Source organism: Ischnura elegans, chromosome 7, assembly GCF_921293095.1.
Source record: "Ischnura elegans chromosome 7, ioIscEleg1.1, whole genome shotgun sequence".
NCBI lineage: Eukaryota > Metazoa > Arthropoda > Insecta > Odonata > Coenagrionidae > Ischnura > Ischnura elegans.
In genome coordinates this window covers 20,499,257-20,522,916 of record NC_060252.1, presented here as the reverse complement: position 1 = coordinate 20,522,916, position 23,660 = coordinate 20,499,257, and the positions used below count along the sequence as shown (strand labels likewise).

At 39.7% G+C, this 23,660-nt stretch overlaps 1 protein-coding gene across 1 annotated transcript in view; it reads right to left on the bottom strand.

Moving 5' to 3' along the window:
* Positions 1 to 23,660, bottom strand: part of LOC124162123 — a 62,044-nt gene that overhangs the window by 29,346 nt on the left and 9,038 nt on the right. The window contains exons 3-7 of the mRNA XM_046538532.1: positions 22,282 to 23,189; positions 17,024 to 17,212; positions 4,174 to 4,542; positions 1,833 to 1,964; positions 599 to 1,061 (exon numbers count right to left, since the gene is read on the bottom strand). Of these exons, the coding sequence (XP_046394488.1) occupies positions 599 to 1,061; positions 1,833 to 1,964; positions 4,174 to 4,542; positions 17,024 to 17,212; positions 22,282 to 23,189 (2,061 nt within the window). The remainder of the gene's footprint in view (positions 1 to 598; positions 1,062 to 1,832; positions 1,965 to 4,173; positions 4,543 to 17,023; positions 17,213 to 22,281; positions 23,190 to 23,660) is intronic.

Below are 23,660 nucleotides of genomic sequence, written 5' to 3'. Positions count from 1 at the left end.
GAAAGGTAAAACTTTTTTTTTACTAATCCCTCGGTTTCATTTGACATCATTGAATGAGAAAAATATTCAACAATTTCTTTTGATGGCATAATTCCTAACATAGTATACATTGATCATATGTACTACCAAAAGCATTTAAAAATCTAAGTGGTTTACATCTTGCATGCATTTTCTCACAAAGTGCCTATAGCATTGAAGTGATGAAGCAATTTTTTCAACAAGCTGAAATTGGCATAAATCTTAAGTGTATCAAACAACAAATAAACCACAAGACATCAAACAAAGCACTAACTTTGGCTGGAAAGGTGAATATATTAATACATATATGTCAGGCATTATTGTTAGAAATAGATGCAAGCCATTAGCAGGCAACTGATATGTGCAATCGATTCTTGATAACATGTAATCCTCCACAAAAAAAACAACAAAACAATAAAACAGACAGACAGGGTAGGCAGGCGTGTGCCCCAAGGCCGTTCTCATAGGGCACAGGCCGTTGTCATTCCCTTGCAGGGAGGAGTGCAATTGTTTTCGAGGCAGCACAGAGAGCGAGCAAGCGAGTGGACTTTTGAATGCCGATGGCCACATGCCCGGTCACCTAAATTGGGGGCGGAGCAGCTTCGTATTCCGGCTGGCCTCGACGTGGGCGTCACGACGGGGGCTGCCGTCCCAGCGGTGTTGTTGGCACCGGACCTGCGACGGGCCCTCGCCGAGTAGGCTGTGCTGTGCTCCGCCTGTATCTGCTGCAAGGTGGTGATGGGGGAATGGTAGGTGTGGTACGAAGGGGTCGAAGCAAAGGAAGCGATCGACACGGACGACATAGAGTAATAGGGGTGAGCGTTAATCTGGTGGGGGATCTGGGAGGACGAGTAGGAGGAGGCCGAGTGGGGGAGACCCCTACCAAATGCCACGCCCTTCCGAGGCACTGTTTGACGCAGGGAGTCAGTCGTTGTGATCGTGGAAGTCTCGGAGGAACCTAACGGTAATGTGGTCTGCTGCCGTGGAAGAGTTCCTCCGAATTGGGCCTGATCCACTTTACGACGATACGATGCAGGAGGTGTCTGAAAAGGGAAAATCAAGAATATCAGAATATTTCACATTTTCAGTGGCAAGTAGTTACTACAACAACAGAAAGAATATCACCAAAAGCATTTAGCGATATAAGTGGTTTACATCTTGCATCTATTTTTTCACAAAGTGCCAAAAGCATTGAAGTGAATTCAATCGATTCGGCTTTTACTTTGTGAAAATCCAAATTGAAATGAAAATACACAACCTTACTTGAGAATAATGCCTCAGCATCGAAACACGCCGTGCCAATAAATAATTTTCCAGTGAAAAGTTACCGCGGTTTTGTATTTTCATTTCAGCATCGAAGTGATTTTTTGGCCAGCTGATATGCCTTACCCAACAATAGGCATTTTAAATTAGGCTATTGGCTTAGGCATTTTAAATAATGAACTTTTTATTCATAAATGACTCAATGAATGCTGTTTTTTCAATAATAAAGGATCAATATTTGAAGCCATTATATGATATCTCATTTTTTGGTGTTGGAACTGTATAAATGCATGCTTTAAAATTGGATTAAAAGCTGGTTTTAAGGCTATTTTTCCTCAACTTCAGCACTAAAATGAACAATGTCTCGTATAAACACATAAACTCATATTTTCCTTAAAATATGCTAAAAAATTTAAGACTAGGTAAAGACATGGGAAATAGAGATGGACTGCAGCTATTATTTTCTCTGAGAACTTTTAACTGTTATATTGAATGGAATCTAGTACATCATACAAATCACAATCTCTTTTCAAACATAATTGGGTACATACCCTGGGTGCAGGAGGGGGTGGATCTCGAGCGTCATGTCCATCATCCAAGCTGTTCCCGATGTAGCCCAGTCTTCGTGGACTCCCTCCTGAGAGAGTTGACGAAATGGGACTAGGTGATGGAGATCCTGAGAACTGCAAAATAACAAGGAAACCATGAGAATATTTAAGCTCCAGGGATTAAACATGTGAATGCTACATAAAAGGGAAATAATAGGGTAGTTTCCTTCATCAAAGAAAACGAAATGCATTGATTGCCATTCGTTACCCACCATTAGTGTATTCATTATATACAAATTATTTGGTTTTAGAAATCCCAGTTTAGACGAACGGCAATGGTCAATTTTAATCTCATTTGAAAAAGGCCAGACTGGATGGCCATGCGATACCACTCCACGTGACATCACAGGGACCAAGTTTCTATGCCAGTAGATAGGAGTTTTACATTGTCTGAGATTACCAATGAATGCATGAAACATCTCTTAATAATCACCCATTAAAATTACCCATGTCCGGAAAGTTTCCTTCGTTTGATAGGGTTATAATAATCCTTATTTAAGCCTTTTTTTGCTTGTAAAAAGAAGCAACAAGAGTGATCTTTGGGATCTCACCAAATCATAGACATATCAAATGGAAATGTATTATGTTTCCTTCCTCCAAGTCCATTATTTCTTGACATATTGCTAGTTCACCTCGTGAGGGGCCCTTGGTCACTGATTTTCACCTTAAAATAGGCAAAACAGCCCTGTCTAACCAGGGGCGCAGCTAGGAATCAAGGCTGGGGAGGGGTTTAGGTGTAACTAATATCAGGGTGTGTGGGGGTATGGAATACCCACCAGGATAAGTGGTAGGTGCGAGATTAATAAATTGCTTCGGAATTTTAAGGTAAATGGTTGAAAATGGCAAGTTTTACGGCTTTCTGAGGGATATTTTATTAATCCTTACCCTATTCCATTTGTAACATCAATCCAATTAATTAAATTGATTTAACTTAAAATTTCTCTGAGCTCTGGGGGGGGGGGTTTATGCTCCAAAAACCCCCCCTTGCTGTGCCACTGTGTCTAACAAGTGCATTGCTGTATCTCTTTTAACGCTGACTGACACAGGCAGACAGGAAATTCAAAGATCCAAGCATGATAAAGTGGAATTTAGCACATTGTAATAAATTAACTCAAGACAGGAAACTTTTCAGTTCTTACAGAAAAAAACTAAACACTTCTAACATTGTAAAAATAATTCAAGTCAAACCCCGTCAGAACCTAGCTAAGGGGCACCTGTACTCTGACCCTCTACTTTTTGATATATACATTTCATAATGCCTGCCAATAACCAACGATGAATTTAACTTCCAGAAATATTCAAGCGAAATTTGTAGGTGATATATTCAAAGGGATGATTTAATGATGCATACGAATTGACAACAAAATATCATTGAATGTAACCTGCTCAACATTAAAGCTCCATATACATATTGAGCAAATTTCTGACTACGTTACTGGCCTCCTACGGCACCAGTCACCCAGGAAACAGTTGTACAAGGTTAATGTCAGCCAATTGGAGGGCAATGATGCCTCCTGTGACCGATGCTCAATCAAGCTGAGTGTGGTCACACTTACACTGGGAATAGTGAAAAACTAGATGTGGTAGAAGAAAACTTACACTAGGAATAGTGAAAAACTAGATGTGGTAGAAGAAAACTAACTACAATTTCAAAATCAGAAAGCCTATTTTAACCTAAAACAGCTCAAAAATTGAAGTCAGCAGAAAATAAGTTAAATATTTTTCCCCAGTCAAATCAGTGTTTTCCAATTATTCAGGCCTTGGCTTACAATCACTGGCATGATAATTGAAATATTCCCCACTTACCCCTTGCGCTAAAATGACGACTATAACTCGTCATGAACATCCGATGCCAAATAGTGCAATGACAAGTGTAGCTTGTCATCAGATTTTTATAATTTTAGCACAATGTAGCGGAACAATATAAATATTTTGAAAGTATAACAATGTTAAAACATTCATAATGTACCTGAAGAACTCATATTTCATGAAATATGATGTATTGGAAGGAATAAATTGATTTTATATGAGTAGCAATACCTGTATTCTCGATATTCTTATGGGAAGTATTCGTGAACTATATGAAACAATAATCACTTCTTATCTCACTGTTTTACGTTGATTACAAACTAAAAAATATCATTTCATTCCCTGCCATTCCTTTTAGAAAGAACCTCAGATAAAATAAGTAGGATAGGAGCACGATATTCAGAAAATAAATAGAAGCGGAAGGGATTAATCATCACCAGAAATATGTTTTCATTTTCACTTCACACGTATGTACCTGGCCTTGGTGCGCCCCGGAGCCGAAGCCGTCCATCCCACTGCCAGCGATGCCATTCTCGACGGGGGGTGGTGGCGCTGCCATGGGGGTCGACGTGACCATGTCTTCCCTCGCTGCTGGTCTCATCCTCCCCCTCACGCCCCTCGCAGCCTCCACCACTCCCCCCTCCTCCTCCTCATCCCCGTTCACTAATACGCCCAGGCCAGCACCGTTGGGCCTGCGCTGAATCCGACCCCCACCCAGCGCAGCTATCTGCTCCCTCAGCTGCAAGTTCTCTCGCTCGAGGGCAGCGTGGTGCAGCCGCACGTCCGAAGCCGCACTCAACAACTCCAGCTTCTGCGTCTCCAAGGAAGAACGAGTGAGCATCTCCTGAGGATTTAGAAGTTGCACGGAAGGATATTAAATTGTGTAGTCAGTAATAAACAAAATTTAAGCAATGGGTAAGAACACAAGAATTGCCATGAGAAAAGATTCCCCTGGACTGGGAATCGAACCACGGACCTTTCGCTTTCCGGGCCACTGCGCAGGCCACTACGCTATCCAGGTTTTTTAATTCCCATGGCAATTATACTGAGGCTCACGGTACTAGATGTTAGGCCCTTGCGGTCCATCAACGATGGCAACGCGAGGGAGAAAAGAATTCCAAGAAGCCACAAACTCAGAGTTTTACGATTCAAATAAATTTACTTGTACACCTCCAAAACACTCCACTATGCTCAAATATTTCTCTACCCCTACCACAGTTCCTATCTATATGTATAAATGGATTTTTTGAAAGTATGGAGTCCACATTATCAACTTCATGCCATTATTTGTGCCACATTAGTTATACAGGACTATGTACATATGCATTGTATTAAAATTATTACTGTTTGATGAAGGACCAATCCCTCACTTTGTAATTTCCCCCTCCCGGTCTTAACTGTAAATAGCGTAACTGTGAATAGCGTGCATTAGCATCACCTGTGTGCTATGCTGTGTATGTTGTAATGTTTGTTCTCTCTAATTGGCTTCCGTATTGCTCTGTATCCGATTGCTACTTATCCAGCCCTGTGTGTGCACGGATGTGTTTCGATATTGTGCAGTAGCAACCTGAGATTTTTTTGGCTTGAATACATAGCTATTTATTTAATCCAAGTCTAACTATGATTGCCACCCATAACCCAACGGAGACACCTCAACACTGTTCTTTCTTCGTGCATTCATGGATTTAAAGTTAATTCATTTCCATGCATAATATTCAACTCCTTACAAAATTTCCTCACTCAAATATTAAAAATAATATTATGAAAATACATACAACCAATTCCTTTTAGAGGTGAATAACCATTAGTTTTCTTACAGAAAAAAACTCGCCAGAACAATGTAAACCTTAAAAATAAACCCTCACCCTCAACAGTTGCTGGCAATAACAATGCAGGATTTTTCTCCATTGAAACAGAAAAGTGCTTAATTTTTTTCCATGGTAAAATACTTTCTTATTTTCAATAATCTTCATAGCCACTGGCTACACCATTGATGTTGCACTGACCGGCAGTAGATAACTTGGTTGGTCAACAAGAGCTTATTACAGCATTATCAAGTTTAAAAATTGGATGAAAGCTTCTCGGGTTTCCAACCGGGTCAGGGTCTGCATTGTGTAGGCCGACGTTTCGTTGGGAGACTTTCCCAACATCCTCAGGGCTGATAATGCCGATGTTGCCCTAAGGATGTTGGGAAAGTCTCCCAACGAAACGTCGGCCCACACAATGCAGACCCTGACCCGGTTGGATACCCAAGAAGCTTTCATCCATGCTATTCACCGGGAAAAGCTCAGATTCTTCAAGTTTAAAAATTCTTTGATTTTTTACTATGTCCTAATTCTGTCCCATGGCTGATTGTCTGCTGGTTAAAAAAGAACACTATCATTCATGCCACCTCATTGATATGATTTTCTGCCAAAAAGTAATTACCCTTTATAGGAAATACCTTTTATCAAGCAACTTTTGAGGGTTGCATAGAATGCTTGAAGTCCCCACATTTTTAAAGCACAAATAATCAAATCTACACAAAAAGTTTTCTCCGCTTTGCACTGAGTGATGCTTTCTAAGAATGTTGTGTTAGGATTCAGTGTTAATTCAAGCAAATCAGGAAGAACACGTCCTCACAATGAAAAACAAGTTCATTTATTGAAACATTGACCCTATTAGAGAGTATCACCCAGCACAAAGCCCAAGAAACATTTACACATTCAATTCACTGAGGAAATCTAACATCACTTATTAATTAAATCCTACTTTTTCTACTCATTAGCACTTTAACTGTTGCAAGAGCATCATTTGTATAGGACTGCTCCATCAGCATTGTAAATGTCATTAGTAAGGAAATTCTGGAGTAGAGTGGGTAATTCTTCAGTTACATTGAGTACTGGCAAAATGGGCTGATTTTTTTTCTCCATCATCATCTCTAATTGGATAATCATTTCAGCTCAACTATTTTAACAGCTAATTCTCTATGCACTCAAAATAATCACACTCAAGTTTTGCAGCTAGCTCCTATGAATTATTTTTCGAATTGGTTGGCTGATGCACACTGCTTATCTATAACTGCTGACAAGAGAATTCTCTACATCTTGGTCCTCACACAGGTGTTTGACTTTTGGAAAGGGTACATTATTTTTTCGTTCCCATATATTTTTGGTTAGTCATCTTCCTACACTAATAGGGTTATGATGGATTCAGAAGTAAACTAACTATCTCCCAGGAGGATATGACTAGTATGGAATGGATAGTTTTTTATGCAGTTGAGTATAAAGAGCACATTGACTGCAGCCTAACCTCCACCTCCATTACCACTTCACTGTCTATAAAGAAATTAACAGTGTAGACTAGATGATATATCAAGATGGTTGCACGCAAGTCAACCAGCATTACAGTGAGGTTTTGAACATTGGTTCAATATGTATTTAAGGAGCAGTTACGAAGAAAATGGAAGATGATAGGTCCACAGGATCAATTCAATGGCAAGATAAATTGTTTCATAATGTTTATAAATTTCGTTTATTCACGCAACTACATGGCAAATATGTACCAGAGATGCATGGCTTCTTAGAACAAATTCCTGATACAGCCAAGGTTCTATGATAAAATGTCATTCTATTTCTTTCAAGGGGAGAAAGATTTGCTGACAGTATTTTGAAAAGTGTAATCAATTGAAAATAACTGAAGCAAATTTATATGTATTCTATACATGGAGCTAGCATAGAAATTTATATTACACAATAATAGCTGGAATCTGATTCACTGATTGGGTGATTGACCATAATTAGCAGCCCAAACTACCGGGCCGATCGAGCTGAAATTTTTTGGGGTAAAACTAAAAAAATATTCATCGTGAGAAAAAATCTGAAAATGCCAAAAAGTGTGATACTTTTCGAGATATATCGATCTACTTTAACATGTGCTCTTATGGAAAAAATATAAATTAGCGGTATGACTAACTTCATATCGCCGCACGCGGACGAGATTCAAATGGGAAACATTAGTTTTTTGGCCGATTTTTTTGACATGCGAAAAAAGCGCTAAGGTCGAACCGTTTTCGAGATATCGATTTACACGCGACCTTATATGATTTCGATTTGAGAGCTGGCGAACGAAACTTAAGCTATGTAGCTCGCGAAGATGTTGGCACAAGCCTACCTATTCGGTAGACTTTGGGTTTTCTTTTTTAATTAGGTATCGTAATAGTTAATGAATTATTTAAATCCGAAATTTTCCCAAATTATTTTTTTGAGTCCCCGGCAATCGCCGCCATTCCTTCCCGGCAAACGTTTGAGGTCGGGCTCCGTAAGAAATACTGGCATCGCCTTATAGGAGGGAGCATGGCAGTAAACGGGAGAAATATGATAAGTATGGGACGATTCCCAATCAACCATCGCGGTCCATTCTTCGAAATGCATTGCTCTTTTGTTCTCAAATTATTATCTTATGCCGCATGCCACATGGATATGTATATCAATATAATGTAAGGGCGGCCATTGCCTGTTTCGCTGACCTATACTGCCACGGAAAAACGCGAATTAGCACACCTTGCTTAGTGTTTCGGATAGACCAATGGAATTTGGGGGAATGGTACTGTTGTATCCAGGGTGGTAGCCCTGTCCCAAGGATAAGACATGTGAGGACGGGGCACGCCCGGCAGTTGTTGGCGGGACTACGCCATGCGTTGTATCGTGCATAGCCCAGAATTAAAAGTTTATTTCCTAATGGACTCTTGTGTTTTCCTGCAATAGAACAATTTGGCGACGAGGACGGGATATTTGGAGTCCGATACTGTCGTGGGTTATGTGTCGTGTGGTTGAGGCTTTACGTGAGTTTCGGGAAAAAAAAACTGATCGGTCGACCGCGCCTGTGGTACGTGCCATTCTGTATCTTCACGGACCTATTGCCTAAATATGAGTATAGGAGTTTTTGATCAAAGTGTTGAGAGCATCTCGACCTACCTTCTGCGCCTAAACAGCTATATGAGGACATTACGTCCTCCTGTTGAGGATCTCGGCAAGAAGGATTTCTTAATTGGTCACATAGGAGGGGCAGCATTGGAGAAGCTAGCTGTGAATCTTCACCCTCTCACACCGGACCAGCTGACTTACGAACAATTAGTGGAGGAGCTTAAGACCATATTTACACCGGTGCGCTTCTTTCGTGCTGAGAGGCTGATCTTTCAACGTCGTGTTCGTGAACCCAATGAAAGTTTTTCGGAGTATGCCCTGGCGTTAAAGAAGTTGGCTGCCACCTGTGATTTTGGGAACAGTATGGAAGATAGATTAATTGACCAATTTCTGTATGGTCTTAATAGTGAAGAAATAACCACTAAATTGGCTGGCGAAAATGTTCCTTTTAAGAGATTCGTGGCCAAAGCGTGCTATATGGAAGGATCTGCGGAATACGCCAAAAGCACTGGGGATAGTCCTGCCTCAGTTTCGGTAATTAATAAGAGATCTCAACCTCACTGTAAGCCATTATCACCAAAGAACATTGTGAAATGTTTTAATTGTGGAGGGCCTCACTATGCTAACTCATGTGACAAGCCTTTGAAGTGTACCCATTGTGGCAAGGACGGGCATTCAGTGAAATTCTGCCGTCAAAAGAGTAAAGATAAGTTCAAAATGAAAAAGATGGTAAAATCCGTGCTAGAACAGACACCAGAGGAATCTAGTGACGAAGACTGCCACAGGTATGTGGGGTTGTTGCAGTTGCATCAAGTGCAGGGAACTCAACGAAATCGGCGCACGTTGACTGTTCAGATTAATGGTGCACCTGTAACTATGCAAATAGATTCGGCCGCAGATGCATCCTGTGTAGGAGAAGATATTTATAAGAAACATTTAAGCCACTTGAAGTTGACGCCCACCTCTATGTTATACAATTGTTCCAGTGCCCCCTTATCATTACTCGGCGAATGTCAGGTTAATGTTATGTTTGAAGGAATTGAATATGTGTTACCTCTGGTTGTGCACAAAGGGAAGTTTCATTGCTTGATGGGTCTTCCGTGGCTAGAAGTGCTTCCTATAAATTGGTACAGTCTTTTCCCAAAGAAAGCTGTAAATGTGGTTGCCAATGGTAAAACTGTGTTAGAGGATCTTAAGAAAGAGTTCCCTTCTGTATTCTCTGGAAAGCCTGGGCTAATCAAGGGTTATGTCGCCCAGATTGTATTGAAACCAGATTCTGTACCAGTTTTTGTATCTCATAGACAAGTGCCTATTCCATTGCGAGACAAGGTAAGAAAAGAGTTGGAAAAAATGGTTGAACAAGGGATTTTGGAGCCCACGACCAACACACAGTGGGGTACTCCAATTGTAGTGGTCCCGAAATCCAATGGCGAGGTGAGAATCTGTGGGGATTACAGTTGTTCAGTAAACCGTTGTCTGAGTATGGATCATTACCCACTACCACTGATAGACGATTTGTCTTTACTAAAAGGTGAGTGTTTCTGTAAAATTGATCTTTCTCAGGCATATCTACAGTTAGCCGTTGGTAAAGAATCACAATCTATATTAACTTTGAGCACCCATGTAGGTTGTTTTAAAGTAAAGAGAATGCTGTATGGGATAGCTTCTGCGCCCGCTATTTTCCAGCAAACCGTTGAAAAAATCTTACAGGGTATTCCTAACTTATTTGTGTATCTTGATGATATTCTTATTTATGCTGAAAATTGGTGTGACTGTTCCTCTGTTTTAAAACAGGTATTAGGGCGATTGGCCCAACATAACATTGTCATTAACGTACCTAAGTGTGAATTTTTTGTTAACAGAGTCATATTTTTAGGTCATGTGCTAGATTCTCATGGGTTACATGTTGAAGAATCTAAGGTTAAGGCTATTGTGAATATGGGTGCGCCTTCAAATGTGTCTGAGTTGAGTAGTTTCCTAGGAGCTGTCAAATTCTATTATAAATTCCTCCCAGATGCATCTACTTTTATGGAACCCTTAAATAAACTATTGAAGAAAGATTTCCCTTGGTCTTGGGGTAAAGAACAAAAGGAAGCCTTTGCAAAATGTAAGACAGCCCTTAGTAGTAGCCAGGTACTTATTCCTTATTCCCTTAAGTTACCTATTAGACTAACTTGTGATGCCTCTCAAGTTGGGGCTGGGGCAGTTCTATCTCACATTCTCCCTTCAGGGGAAGAGCGCCCAGTGGGCTTTGCCTCAAAAACTTTTACCTCCACCGAACGCAATTATGCTCAAGTGGAGAGAGAGGCTGCAGCAGTAATTTTTGGTGTCACCCATTTTAACAAATTTCTTTGGGGGAGAGAATTTGAACTGGTTACTGACCACAGTTCTCTCACAATAATTTTTGGGTCAAAGACTGGTGTCAAGCCCCTCGCTGCTGCACGTCTTCAGCGTTGGGCAGTATTACTGCATGGCTACAGATTTAAGATTGTGTATAAAAAAGGGATAAATATCCCTCATGCTGATGTTTTAAGCAGACTTCCATTGGCAGATGATACACCAGTGGAGTCTCCTGAAAATGTAATATGTTTAGTTAAGACATTAGGTGTACCTTTGAATGCCCAGTCGATTGTGCTAGCCACAGAAAAAGATCCTGATTTATTAAAAGTACGGATGTACATCCAGCATGGCTGGCCCTCTAAATGTGATGATCTGCGGTTACAACCTTACTTTAAGAGACAGTTAGAACTCTCTATTAATAACCAGTGTGTCACCTATGGTTCGAAAGTTTGTATCCCAAAAGCTCTACAACGTGATGTCTTAAAGTTGTTGCATGATCAACACCCAGGAATGAGTAAAATGAAAGCACTTGCTCGTGGTTATGTCTATTGGCCCACTCTTGACCAGGACATTGAAATTATGGTAGCTTCTTGTGAGCCATGTCAACAGGTCCAAAACTCACTTCCTCAAATACCATTTTCTCCTTGGGCATGGCCAAAATCTAAGTGGGAGAGAGTTCATGCCGACTTTTGTTATGTAGAAAATAAGACATTGCTTATTGTGGTAGATGCTTATTCTAAGTGGCCGATTGTTGCAATTATGAAGGAAACAAGTTCTTCTGCAGTAATTGAAAAACTTGAGTCCATGACAGCTGCATATGGGTTGTTTAAAGTGTTTGTCTCCGATAATGGCCCACCTTTTCAGTCCCAAGAAATTAGTGAGTTTCTTACTAGTATGGGTGCCAAACATCTGTTTTCTCCCCCATACTTACCAAGAGCAAATGGTCAGGCAGAGAAAACTGTGCAGCATGTAAAACAGGCTCTAAAGAAATCGGTGCTTGATAAATCATGTGAAGTATTGTCCTTGCAGCGTAGGATTAACAAATTCCTAATGGCTTATCGTACGACGCCACACACTGTAACTAAGATAGAACCTGCAGAGTTATTCCTGGGGAGGAAGCTTAGAACAAAGTTGTCCCTATTAAATCCAATGAGCATTGTGGAAGACCGGGTGACTTCCTGTAATGAGAAGGTGGCCTCCAAACATAGCACTAAATTACCGGAATTGAAAGAGGGTGATACGGTGTGGACACAGGGTGTTAAACACAATGTAAAACAATGGAAACCTGCGACAATAGTAAAGCAAGTGAGTGCCAAGTCCTTTGATGTCTTGTGTGATGGGAAACTAAAAAAAAATGTCTCCCTTCAATTCCTTCGTCCAAGAATTGTGTCCTGTGAAGATAAGAGAAATGAGTTTACCCCACCTGCTAATGTCAATACCGAGGAGGTTGCTAAAATCCCACTTCCCCAAAATGATATTTCCGAGTCAGACAGTCCAGGATCTGCTACCCATGAGAATACTCATGAACCCTTGCCTAGAAGCCCTGTATTGGCTAAGCCTTGTTCTACTCCCTTGAGTCGCCCATCACGAAAAAGGCAGCCACCAAAATATTTGAATGATTTTCTTATGTAATGTATCTTATGTTTCATGTATTTAATTTTCATGTTTGTAAAGGGTTATTTTAGTGGAGGGGAGTTGTTGTATCCAGGGTGGTAGCCCTGTCCCAAGGATAAGACATGTGAGGACGGGGCACGCCCGGCAGTTGTTGGCGGGACTACGCCATGCGTTGTATCGTGCATAGCCCAGAATTAAAAGTTTATTTCCTAATGGACTCTTGTGTTTTCCTGCAATAGAACAGGTACATCTTGGTATTCTTCATTGAGCAATTTTAAACGGCCTACTGCTGGTGGAATAATTTTCGATATATATCGAATCTACGTTTTATTGTATTTTATCGAATGGTAATAAGTACTTGGAATATTCATCGCTGGGGATAGGTGCGCCGGCATATCATGTGGAATGACCGACTTATGAATTTTCAACCAATAGAATTGCGTATTTCAGCGTACCGGGGTCAGTATAATCGAAAGTTCGATTCGATTATTACAGCAAATATTGGTATAACTTGATAAGTATTTTTGTTGGAGTAATGAAATTTGGTGAATATGTACATCTTAGTATTCCTCATAATACACGATGGGAAAATGTTTTGTATATAGTCTCACATTCGATATATATCGAATCTGCGTTTTCTTAAAATATATCGAAATGCTATACCAAATAGGATTAAACAAACACGGGCAAAGTTGATATGTTAATATGTAGTGGATAACCATACAATGAAATTTGAATGAAGAGCATTGCGCATTTTACTGTACAGGTGTCGGTATAATCGAAATTTCGATTCGATTATTATACCAAATAAGTAAATTGGCATAACTTGACAAGTATTTTCGTTACACCAACCAAATTTGGGAAATGAGTACATCTTGGTATTCCTCATGATGTTCACTGGGAATACGTACTGTATGTAGTCTCATATTCGATATATATCGATTCTGCGTTTTCTTAAAATGTATCGAATTGCTATACCACACAGTATGTAGCATCCAAGGGGTAAGTTGAGGTGGTATTATATAGTTGATGATCGTAAAATGAATTCTGAATCAATAGAATTGCGGATTTCACCATACAGGTGTCAGTGTAATCGAAAGTTCGATTCGATTATTATACCAAATAAGTAAATTGGCATAATTTGATAAGTATTTTCGTTACACCAACGAAATCTGATAAATGAGTACATCTTTGTATTCCTCATGATGTACACTGGTAATACGTACTGTATGCAGTCTCACATTCGATATATATCGAATCTGCTTTTCCTAAAAATATATCGAATTGCTATACCACATAGGATTTAACATCCACGGGGAAAGTTGAGTAGGAAATATGTAGTGGATGACCAGAGAATCGAATTTGAATCAATGGCATTACGCATTTCAATGTACAGGTGGCAGTTTAATCGAAAGTTCGATTCGATTATTATACCAAATAAGTAAATTGGCATAACTTGATAAGTATTTTCGTTACACAAACGAAATTTGGTAATAGAGTGCATCATGGTATTTCTCATAATGTACATTGAAAATACGTACTGTATTTAGTCTCACATTTGATATATATCGGATCTGCGTTTTCTTAAAAAATATCGAATTGCTATACCACATAGGATTTAACATCTACGGGGAAAGTTGAGTAGGAAATATGTAGTGGATGACCATAGAAAGTAATTTCAATCAATATCATTACGCATTTTACTGCACAGGTGTAAGTATAATCGATATTTCGATTCGATATTTATAGACTATATGCAAATCGGTATAACTTGATAAGTATTTCCGTTCGAGTAATGAAATTTGATAAATATGTACATCTTAGTGTTCCTCATAATGCACAATGAGAAAATGTTTTGTATATAGTCTCACATTCGATATATATCGAATCTGCGTTTTCTTAAAATATATCGAAATGCCATACCACATAGGATTAAACATCCACGGACAAAATTGATATGTAAATATGTACTGGGTGACCATAGAATGAAATTTGAATCAATATCATTGCGCATTTTTCTGCATAGGTGTAAGTATAATCGATATCTCGATTCGATTATTATAGAATACATGCAAATTGGTATAACTTGATAAATATATATGTTCGAGTAATGAAATTTGGTAAAGAGCAATGTCTTGGTATTCCTAAGAATTCTGAATGGCAATATGTTTTTTATGTAGTCTCATATTCGATATATATCGAATCTTCGTTTTCTTAAAAGTAATTGAATTGCTATTGCATATACGATTTAACATCCACAGCCATAGTTGAAAAAGATTTATATAGTGGATTACCATAGTTTGGAAATTAAAATGGTAAAAATGCTAATTTAAGAATACATGTGTCAGCAAAGTCAAATAATCGATTCGATTCTAATATGTACCAATTACCCTTATTGGCATTTCTGGATGAGTTTTTCTGTTAGACGTATCAAATTTGGTGGATGGGTACATCTTCGTATTTTATATAATGTACAATTAAAATATGTTTGGTATGTAGTCTCGCATTCGATAAATATCTTAACTGTGTTTTCTTAAAATGTGTCGAATAGATATAACATTTACGATTCAACTTCAACGTGTTTACGTTACCATTAATTATATAGTGGATGGCCATAGACTGGAACTTAAGAAATTAGGTTTTCATATTTTACAGTACATTTGTCATAATATTCGATATTTCGAATCCATTATTATACCAAAAAAGCTAAATGGCATAAGTTGATAAGGATTACCGTTGGAGCGATGAAACTTGGTGATATGGCACATATTTGTATTCCTCATAATGCGGAATGGATATTTTATTTGTATGTCGTCTCACATTCGATATCTATCGAAACTGCGTTTTCATAAAATGCAAGGAACTGCTGTTACTTATTCGAATCGTGTCGAATCTACGGGGACAGTGGGTAAGGTAGTATAAAGGGAATGGCCATTGAATGGAAGTTATATTAATGTCATAGCGAACCTCTCAATACACATTTCAGAATAGTCGAAACTTCTAAGGTATATGGTAGAAAATATGCAAATTTGCAAATCTTGATTACTATTGCCGTTAGAGTGATGTTATTTATTAGTTACATCTAAGCATTGTTTCAAATGTCAAGTTTACACTTCACAACAATGAATAATGCGTTTAATGCAATTTATAGAATATTTTAAGTGTTTACGATGGCGAAAATTTACTTTTCATACCCTATTAAAGAAAAGATGGTGGAAATATCAAACTTTTAAACATCTTATGGACCCAAGACTAGGCTACAAGGACACAATTATACCCTTTACACACCCGCTTGAAGAATTCAAGCGCCAATATACTCGTTCTCTATAAAAGAGGGAAATATCATGTTAGCAAAATTTAGTATTTCAACAAGAGAAAGTCAAACATGAATTTGACAACCCCCTTCTGAAAGAATTTTGGAAAATATCCAATTTAGTCAATAAAATATATGGAAAATATCCTGATGGTGGTGGACATTTCTTAGAAGCTGGCTGATCCCTGCATGAGCACTCTATGTAGGATATTACAACTGCTCCAACTCCACTCCATCTGTTGGATGGGATGCACATTTTGGTCCCCATGGTGTCTTTTTGGCTAATGTCGATGTCACGTTTATCTGCACCCTTCCTCCCTAATCCTGCCCCCATGGTGCAAAGGAGCTAAGCTGCACATATCATACACCATACCATGTAAAATATCTAGGTATGAAGATTTACTTTCCCCAGTCCAATTCAACAAGTATGAATAGTATTGGTAAGACACGAAATGTTTTATTATTTTTGTGACTGCGATCCCAATTCCAGCAAAAGAAAATATGAAGACCAAGCATTTAGTTTCCTGTAACTAAATCAAGAGCTCAGGAATTGAAAAAAATGCAATCCACAGTCAAACATTGAGTTTTGTATCAAGCTTGCCTATTTAATACATTTAGTGTGGAGCACATCAATTGACGTGCTCCACCGGTCGGGTCGGGAGCCTATTTCTTCACATCCATACATGACTAATATCGAGGATATAGAATACATATTCTCCTCTCTGCTAATATCCACTTCTGAGTCTTCCGATTGTGTGTACGGCCTTCAGCAAGCTTCCCTCTTTCGAATCGTGTGTGCCACTTGTAAAAAGCAGTATTTGAACGGAAGTTATGGCACGGAAACCTCCCTCTATTTTCTTTCTTATTTTTACGACCGATTTTGAAGACTTAAATGAAAATTGGGCCTGCATTGAATGTGTTAAACTCAACAATTATAATTATGTTTTTCTAATTATGGGTCTGTAATGCTCCTTGGCAAAGTTCATATAACTCCATTTCTTCTCAGTTTCAGCATATCTACATTTATTTTGCAATATTATTATCATTATACCGTGGAATAAACGTAGACCAAGTGAAACTCATAAGAAATAGGGTTATTTCGAATGACAGTCCACCAGTTGTTAGTTATTAGAAGACCTGGAAACGTGTCCTACCCTTTGGAGGAGATCCTCTGTGTGAGCTGCCCGTCTCCGGCTCTCTCCAAGTGCTTTCTCCAGATCGCATATTTTCTCCGCTTGAGCTTCAATCTGTTCCGTAAGCACTGACACCTGGAGCCTCAGAGACTCCTTCTCCCCTTCAAGTCGTAGCACTCGCTCCTCAAACTCGCTCACCAAATTGCCACCCTGCAAAAACAAAAAAATGACAATGATGAATACCTAAAAGTAAACACATTCCACTCATCCTCCGAAATTCACATAATTATATAAGGAGTATTTTTCTTTATTGTGATAAATAATGGACATTAACAGCGGCAGAGAAGTCAAGAGTGGAAGTATTCGAAATACCAACCCTGCTACCAAAGAATGATGAAGATAAAATGGATCGACCGAGTGACTAATGAGGAAGTCTGAAGAAGATTGGGAGAAAAGAATCTCCAATCGTTGTAAGAAGAAGACGGGACAACTTAGGTGGCCAAATCATGAGACATGACGGCCTGATGAAGACAATTAATTGTCAAAGGGAAAGCGGTAGGAAAGAAAGGTAATGGAAGGCCCCAAATGTGTTACATTGGACAGGTTATAAAGGATGTAAAGGAGAAGAAATACATCGCTATTAAAAGAATAGCAGATAGCCTGGAGAGCTGTGTCAAATCAATTTTTGGACATTTGTTTATGTACATGAAATATTCCCCTTTAAGGAGAATCTAAACAGGGATCATTGACTCTCCAGACTACTGAAAATGAGCACAAAATAGTACCATGCAGGGATTAAATCATGCACTTCCTTCATTCAAATTATTCATCTCATTGTCGATGATGAAAAAATCTCATCTCTATTGGCATAGTACTAATAACAACAAGCCTAATTACTTGTATTAAAATTTCATTTGAAGAAAAATAATTCACCACGACTGGTGTTCACACCTGAATCTCCAAGATTCGCAGTACTCTAAAGTGTTCCATCACTTAACAAGTTGCGTACGGATGGCGAGAATTCTCGTCATTTTTTTCCCGAACGTTCCGGACGGATGATGAAGATTCTCGTCATTTAGGCGCGTCAACCTAAACAATTTTAAAGCGTACAATACGTATTTGTTAGTACGTTTTCAGTTGTGTTCGTTATTCATAATGAATTGATGCATCATAACGTTTTATTGGGTAAAGTTATACTCTAAACATTAGCTTTTTAACCATGTGAAACCAAAGGCATTACGCCCTAATAGGCACATATTTCCAAATCGGCTTTCCTAGGAATTTAAATACCCCGGTACGCAACGTGTTAAAGTACCAATGAATTTTCTTTCACAGTGGAATCTAGTTGGCTTTCCAACACAAGATGGTCTATGCTGTCAGACATTTAATACCACAAGACAGTATGTTTGAGCATAGAACCACAGTCCCGAGGCTACAGTCAGAGTTTTGAATCCTAGGGTGTTCACCATAGACATTTTTCAAGGAAATAAGCATGAACTATCCATAAGCAATGAAGTCACCTTGGAGTGCATGCATGTCACTCCCCAAAGGTTCACTGTAAAGGTATGGCACTTGCAGGTAACTCCATAAAGGTACAGCACTGGCTAGCGCATGGTAATTTCTTTGAATAATGGAGTGTAATTTTGAAGACTGAGGACAATATTATTTGCTCTCCTGAGGGCAATTACAAAAAAAAATACAAGAAAATACATCATTAATAACAGTATTGGGATTTTTGAATTACGATGGCTATTTTATGGGAGCCCAACATAATAGGATTTGAGGTTTGTCAGCATAGAGAATTTTTTTCTCATAGTATGAAATTTCTCAGCCATTCATGTAGCAATGTTAAAATATCCAAATCCTTAAAATAATTTCAATGGTTAACTGCTCATAAATTATCTTGACAGTCCAAGGGGTAGGATAAGGGCAAAACCAAATGTCACACTCAAGTTGCCAATCAAAGTGCCACTTTTCGATGGAACTAAGCTTATGTAACCAGTGAGATTCATGCAAGGACACACTGTAACTCAGTATTATAAATAGTAAAGAACCCACAATATATACGAAATACAAGAAATATCCAAAACCAAGACAACAAATTGAACTAGAAGCATGCAAAGAAGACACACATCCCGGTCGTATTTAATTGTCGCATTAAAATCAACATGCAACCCTATGTTTAAATTATTCATTATTTTGAACATTTTGGCAAAACAAAAGCAAGCAAGACAAAACACAACACGCAGTTCTTAGTACATATAGGACAAATGTCAGTTTTCACAAAGAAAAAGCAAAAAATGCAAAAGAACTATAAAAATGAGTGAGTTTTTCATACCGAATGATGGAAAATATAATTTTTAAGAAACAAGAGTGGCCAATGTAAACCAGAGCTCTGGTGCGATGGCATGGATAGCATGCATCAATCACTGCACTTGAGAAATAATAATCAATTTTCGCTTTAAAAATATTTAAGTCAACAGGATTTCCTTGTCAAAGCTTCACCTGATAATGCTGAAACAAGGAAAACAGGTCTGCTAAATATATTTTTCAAGTGAAAGTTTCCTATTGTTTTTCAACTGAAGAACTGTGGAGTAACAAATGGTGAACCTCTTAAGGCAATCCTGGCAAGCACACCTGAAATAATCATTTTAATTGCACCTCATCTTTGCAGGGGAAGAAAGCCTTGGTTTACTTTCAATACAGCTGTATTAGAGCCCCGATCAATTTCAACAACTAAGCATCAAGGGAGAGTGGGAGGGGAGCAGGTGAGCCAACTGATGCTTAATACTTGAAATGGAACTTAGTCGTTGAAATCGATCAGGGTACTTAAAAAGCTGAGTGGAGAGTAAAAAGTTGCTTCATAATTTACCATTTTAGCATTCGGAATTCCCATGAAGTATCGCCCTCATCCAGTAATTTAATACGGCATGTGGTTAGAAGATCCCCATACGGCATGTGGTTTGTGACCACGTCAATGAAAATAATATTCATTTGCGCAACTTTTGTGCATCAGTCAACTAATGAACATCAATGAATAATGTAATTATCAACAGGGAAATAATTTTTTAATGAGTCATAAAATTTTCCCATTTGCCCTAAGAGTGCTATCCCCAAAAATATGAGGTGGGGTCCACCTTGAGCAAAAACTACCAAGAGTAGGTGGGGTCCAGGGGCGCAGCTAAGAATTGCAGGGTAAGCAGGAATTGCGGAGGCCCTCCTCGAGAAAATTTTTAAGATTAGTGTTTCAAAATGGCGAGTTTTACGGCTTTCTGAGGGATATTTGATAAATCCTAACACTATTCTATAAGTAATCCTAATCCAATTAAGTAAAATGGATCAACATTAAATATTTCTCTGAGCTCTGGGGGGAATCCCCAAAACCCCCCCCTCGCTGCACCACTGGTGGGGTCCACCTTTAGCAAAAACTACCAAGAGTAGAGATCATGCGGAGTATGGATTCACAACATGATGACTGTAATTTGTACAGCAATTTCATGCTTCACACATCAAAATATCATTAGCCATTGGAATAAACAGGTTTAATGACAGAAGAATTTGATAACATACAATTAAACCTGGAACATATTTAACTATTCAATGCTCAAGCCAGAAAAAAGTGAATTGCACACTTTATAGTTGAGGACTGACATTCAAAGTGAGACACTACAAAAAGAGTAAAAAAAAGCAAGCACGTTTCTGGATAGGGAGGCAATTATTATTTTCAAGAGTAAGGTTTGAGTGTAGGTCCTTTTACATAGAATAGGGTGGTTTCCTATTATTTTTTTATTGCCTTAATCGAAAGATTATTACTCCTGGAGTACGTATTTCACCCTTTTAGATTTTTAAATGACAATATCTATTTTTCGCGATTAAATGAAAAGTGAAAATTTTCAAGCGCGCGAAAACGCGACGCTTAAGTATGAATGCCGGGAAATATCTCCGTACGTCGTATTTCTGGTTCCCCCTCCCGCCCGGTGAGGTGACCTTGAGGCGAGGCTTAGCGCTGATACGTCACAGGCTGTTAGCGGGTAGTTGAGTACCTTGCTGGATGGTAGCGCTTGGCTTAAAAAAGGTTTATTAATACCTTATCAAACGAAGAAAACTTTCCGACCTTAGCCAGTTTTAATAGGTGATTATTAAGACATGTTTCCCTGAGCTCTGTGCCTCATGCATGCATTGGTAACTTCAGACGATGTATAACTCCTATCCTCTCGTGTAGAAACTAAGTCCCTGTGACGTCATGTGGAGTGGAATCGCATGGGCGCCAATCTGGCCTTTTTCAAATGAGGATAAAATTTGGCCCTTGCCATTCGTCTAAACCAGTATTTCTTAAACCAAATAATTTGTGTTTTATGAATACACTAATGGTGGGTAACGAATCGCAGTCAATGCCTTTCGTTTTCTTTGATGAAGGAAACTACCCTATTGTTTATTCCTTACCAATGTTTAGAAATTACAGTTACACACATCAAACATTTGGAATAAACATTCACTATCTTAATAATAGCTGCATCAGTTATGAGTTGGAATTCCTCGCAATATTCCGCTGATGATGAAATTTACATTTTGACAGCAATGCACTAAAACTAATGCAAGAGTGCATGAAATTCCACAGAGGAAAAATCATTTCCATTCACCGGAATTTGAACCTGGATCTCAGCTTTTGCACTGTGTTAGAACACCATCTGCAAATTTAGTAGATCCAGGTTCAAATCCCTGTCAGGCAAATAATTTTTCCTCTGTGGTATCAACCCACTTTTATGTGCACTTACCGCGTGACTAAAAAATGTACATAAATCAAACAAATCAGCAGTTAATTTCATGAATAATAACCAACACCACCTGCAAACTACACTCAAGGCTTCTGCTGAGAGTTATAATTAAAGGGCAGAATATATTTGTAATTGGATGCATGGGCATACCCAGCGAGGGGCAGCTGCCCACCCCCTAGAAGCAAAAATTGCAAAAGTCTGTAACCAAAATCAGTACTGAATTGAAACGAAAGCATGCAACAAATTTTCTTTAAACCCACGAAAAATTATATATATTAGTATAAGATATGTAACAAAAATAAAACTATTCTCTTGAAGGAAATAATCTCATAAATCCCATGGCTTGCCCCCCCCCCCCCCCTTGTTATGACCCTGGGTACGCCCTTGATTGGGTGCCTATCATTATTGTTAGCAATCAAAACACACACACATCAAGCATCTTTTTTATATTGAAAGCACAAAGGAACACAATAACTTTCATCATCAAGTGGGTGGATCAATCACCTTGAGCAAAAACTTCCATCGGTAGAGATCGTAAGGGGTGGGTATGGTCAGCTGCATGTCGTCTCGCTCCTGATCCCCGTAGTGGCAACATGGCGACGTGCACGCCGAGTGCCTGTGTGCCGGTGGGAACTGCGGCCGAGGCGACGTGAGGCTCCGCTGGTAGCTGCGACTCCTGCTCCGCCTCGACCGGGGGCAGCTGCAGTGACTGAGCGGACTGTGCGTTTGTCGCGCGGGCGACGAGTCGTAGTCTCCCATGCTGAGCGGTCGCCGTTCGTACGGATCGTAGCCATCTTCTTCGTCTTCGTCCTCCTCGTCATCGTCTTCGTCTTCCTCCCGCGAGTCCTCGACGAGGCGACGGTACCCCTCGAGGCTGTTCACGGACGCCGGGGAGCAGCGACACGAGCTGTCCTCGTTGTCTCGCGGGGCCGTCCTCCGGGGGGAGGGCCTCTGCCGGAGGGGCGGGGGAGGGTGTGAAGGCGGCAGGGGGGGTCGGAGCTTCGGGGGGGGCCTGTGGCGGACCCTGTCGAGGCTGCCGCCGTAAGGGGACGATTCGTGTTTCGATCGTGGGGTGAGGGAGCGACACGAGGACTCCATCGAGTCGACTTCGTCTCGGCTGCGAGACGGGGACTCGGGCAAGGCACTGCTGCTGTCGGAGCCGCGGGAGGACCTTCGCGGACGGCGGATCACTTCGTCGTCGCTTCCCTCGCACTTGCAGCTCCGACTCGGCGACCTCTTCTTCTTGGTCTCCCTGGCCGGGAGGGGTGGCGGCAGGGGCAGGGCCGGCGGCGGGTGGCTAGGCGGAGGGACGCTGGGGCGATCTTCTTCCTCGACGCCCATGGCCCGTGTGTACGTCGGCGAACTGCCTCGCACCCACTGGAAGTCTTCCTCGCACTCGGTCGTCGTCAGGTCTTCGCGCCAAGAGAAGCACGAGTGGGATGCAAAAGTAAACATTATGAGGGCCTCTCCTCTCTCTCTCTAACCCCACTTCCCTTTCACGTGCGTAATTACTATGTGACTAATCAGTATGTTTTGTTAAAAAATGGCGGTCAAACAAATCTAACTCGTTTCTCGTTGTTAATTATTTTAGACCGGCACGAAAATAAAATAAAAAATGCAATCTATTAAATCACATTGTCATGTTGAGTATTCACCTCATGAAACAATGTATGTAGTATAAATGAGAAGTATGATTATGTAACGTCAAAACAGACGCCTTATGCAATATACTTCAATCCTAAATGAATGAGATAAAATTTAATGAATGTGTTGGAAAAAAGTTATTGCATGTATGTACAATGAATTAGGAGAATTGCTATGAAAATAAAAAATTGCTGCCCGAGAAATGCAATAAATGTAAATTAATACGCAGAAAAATTAGT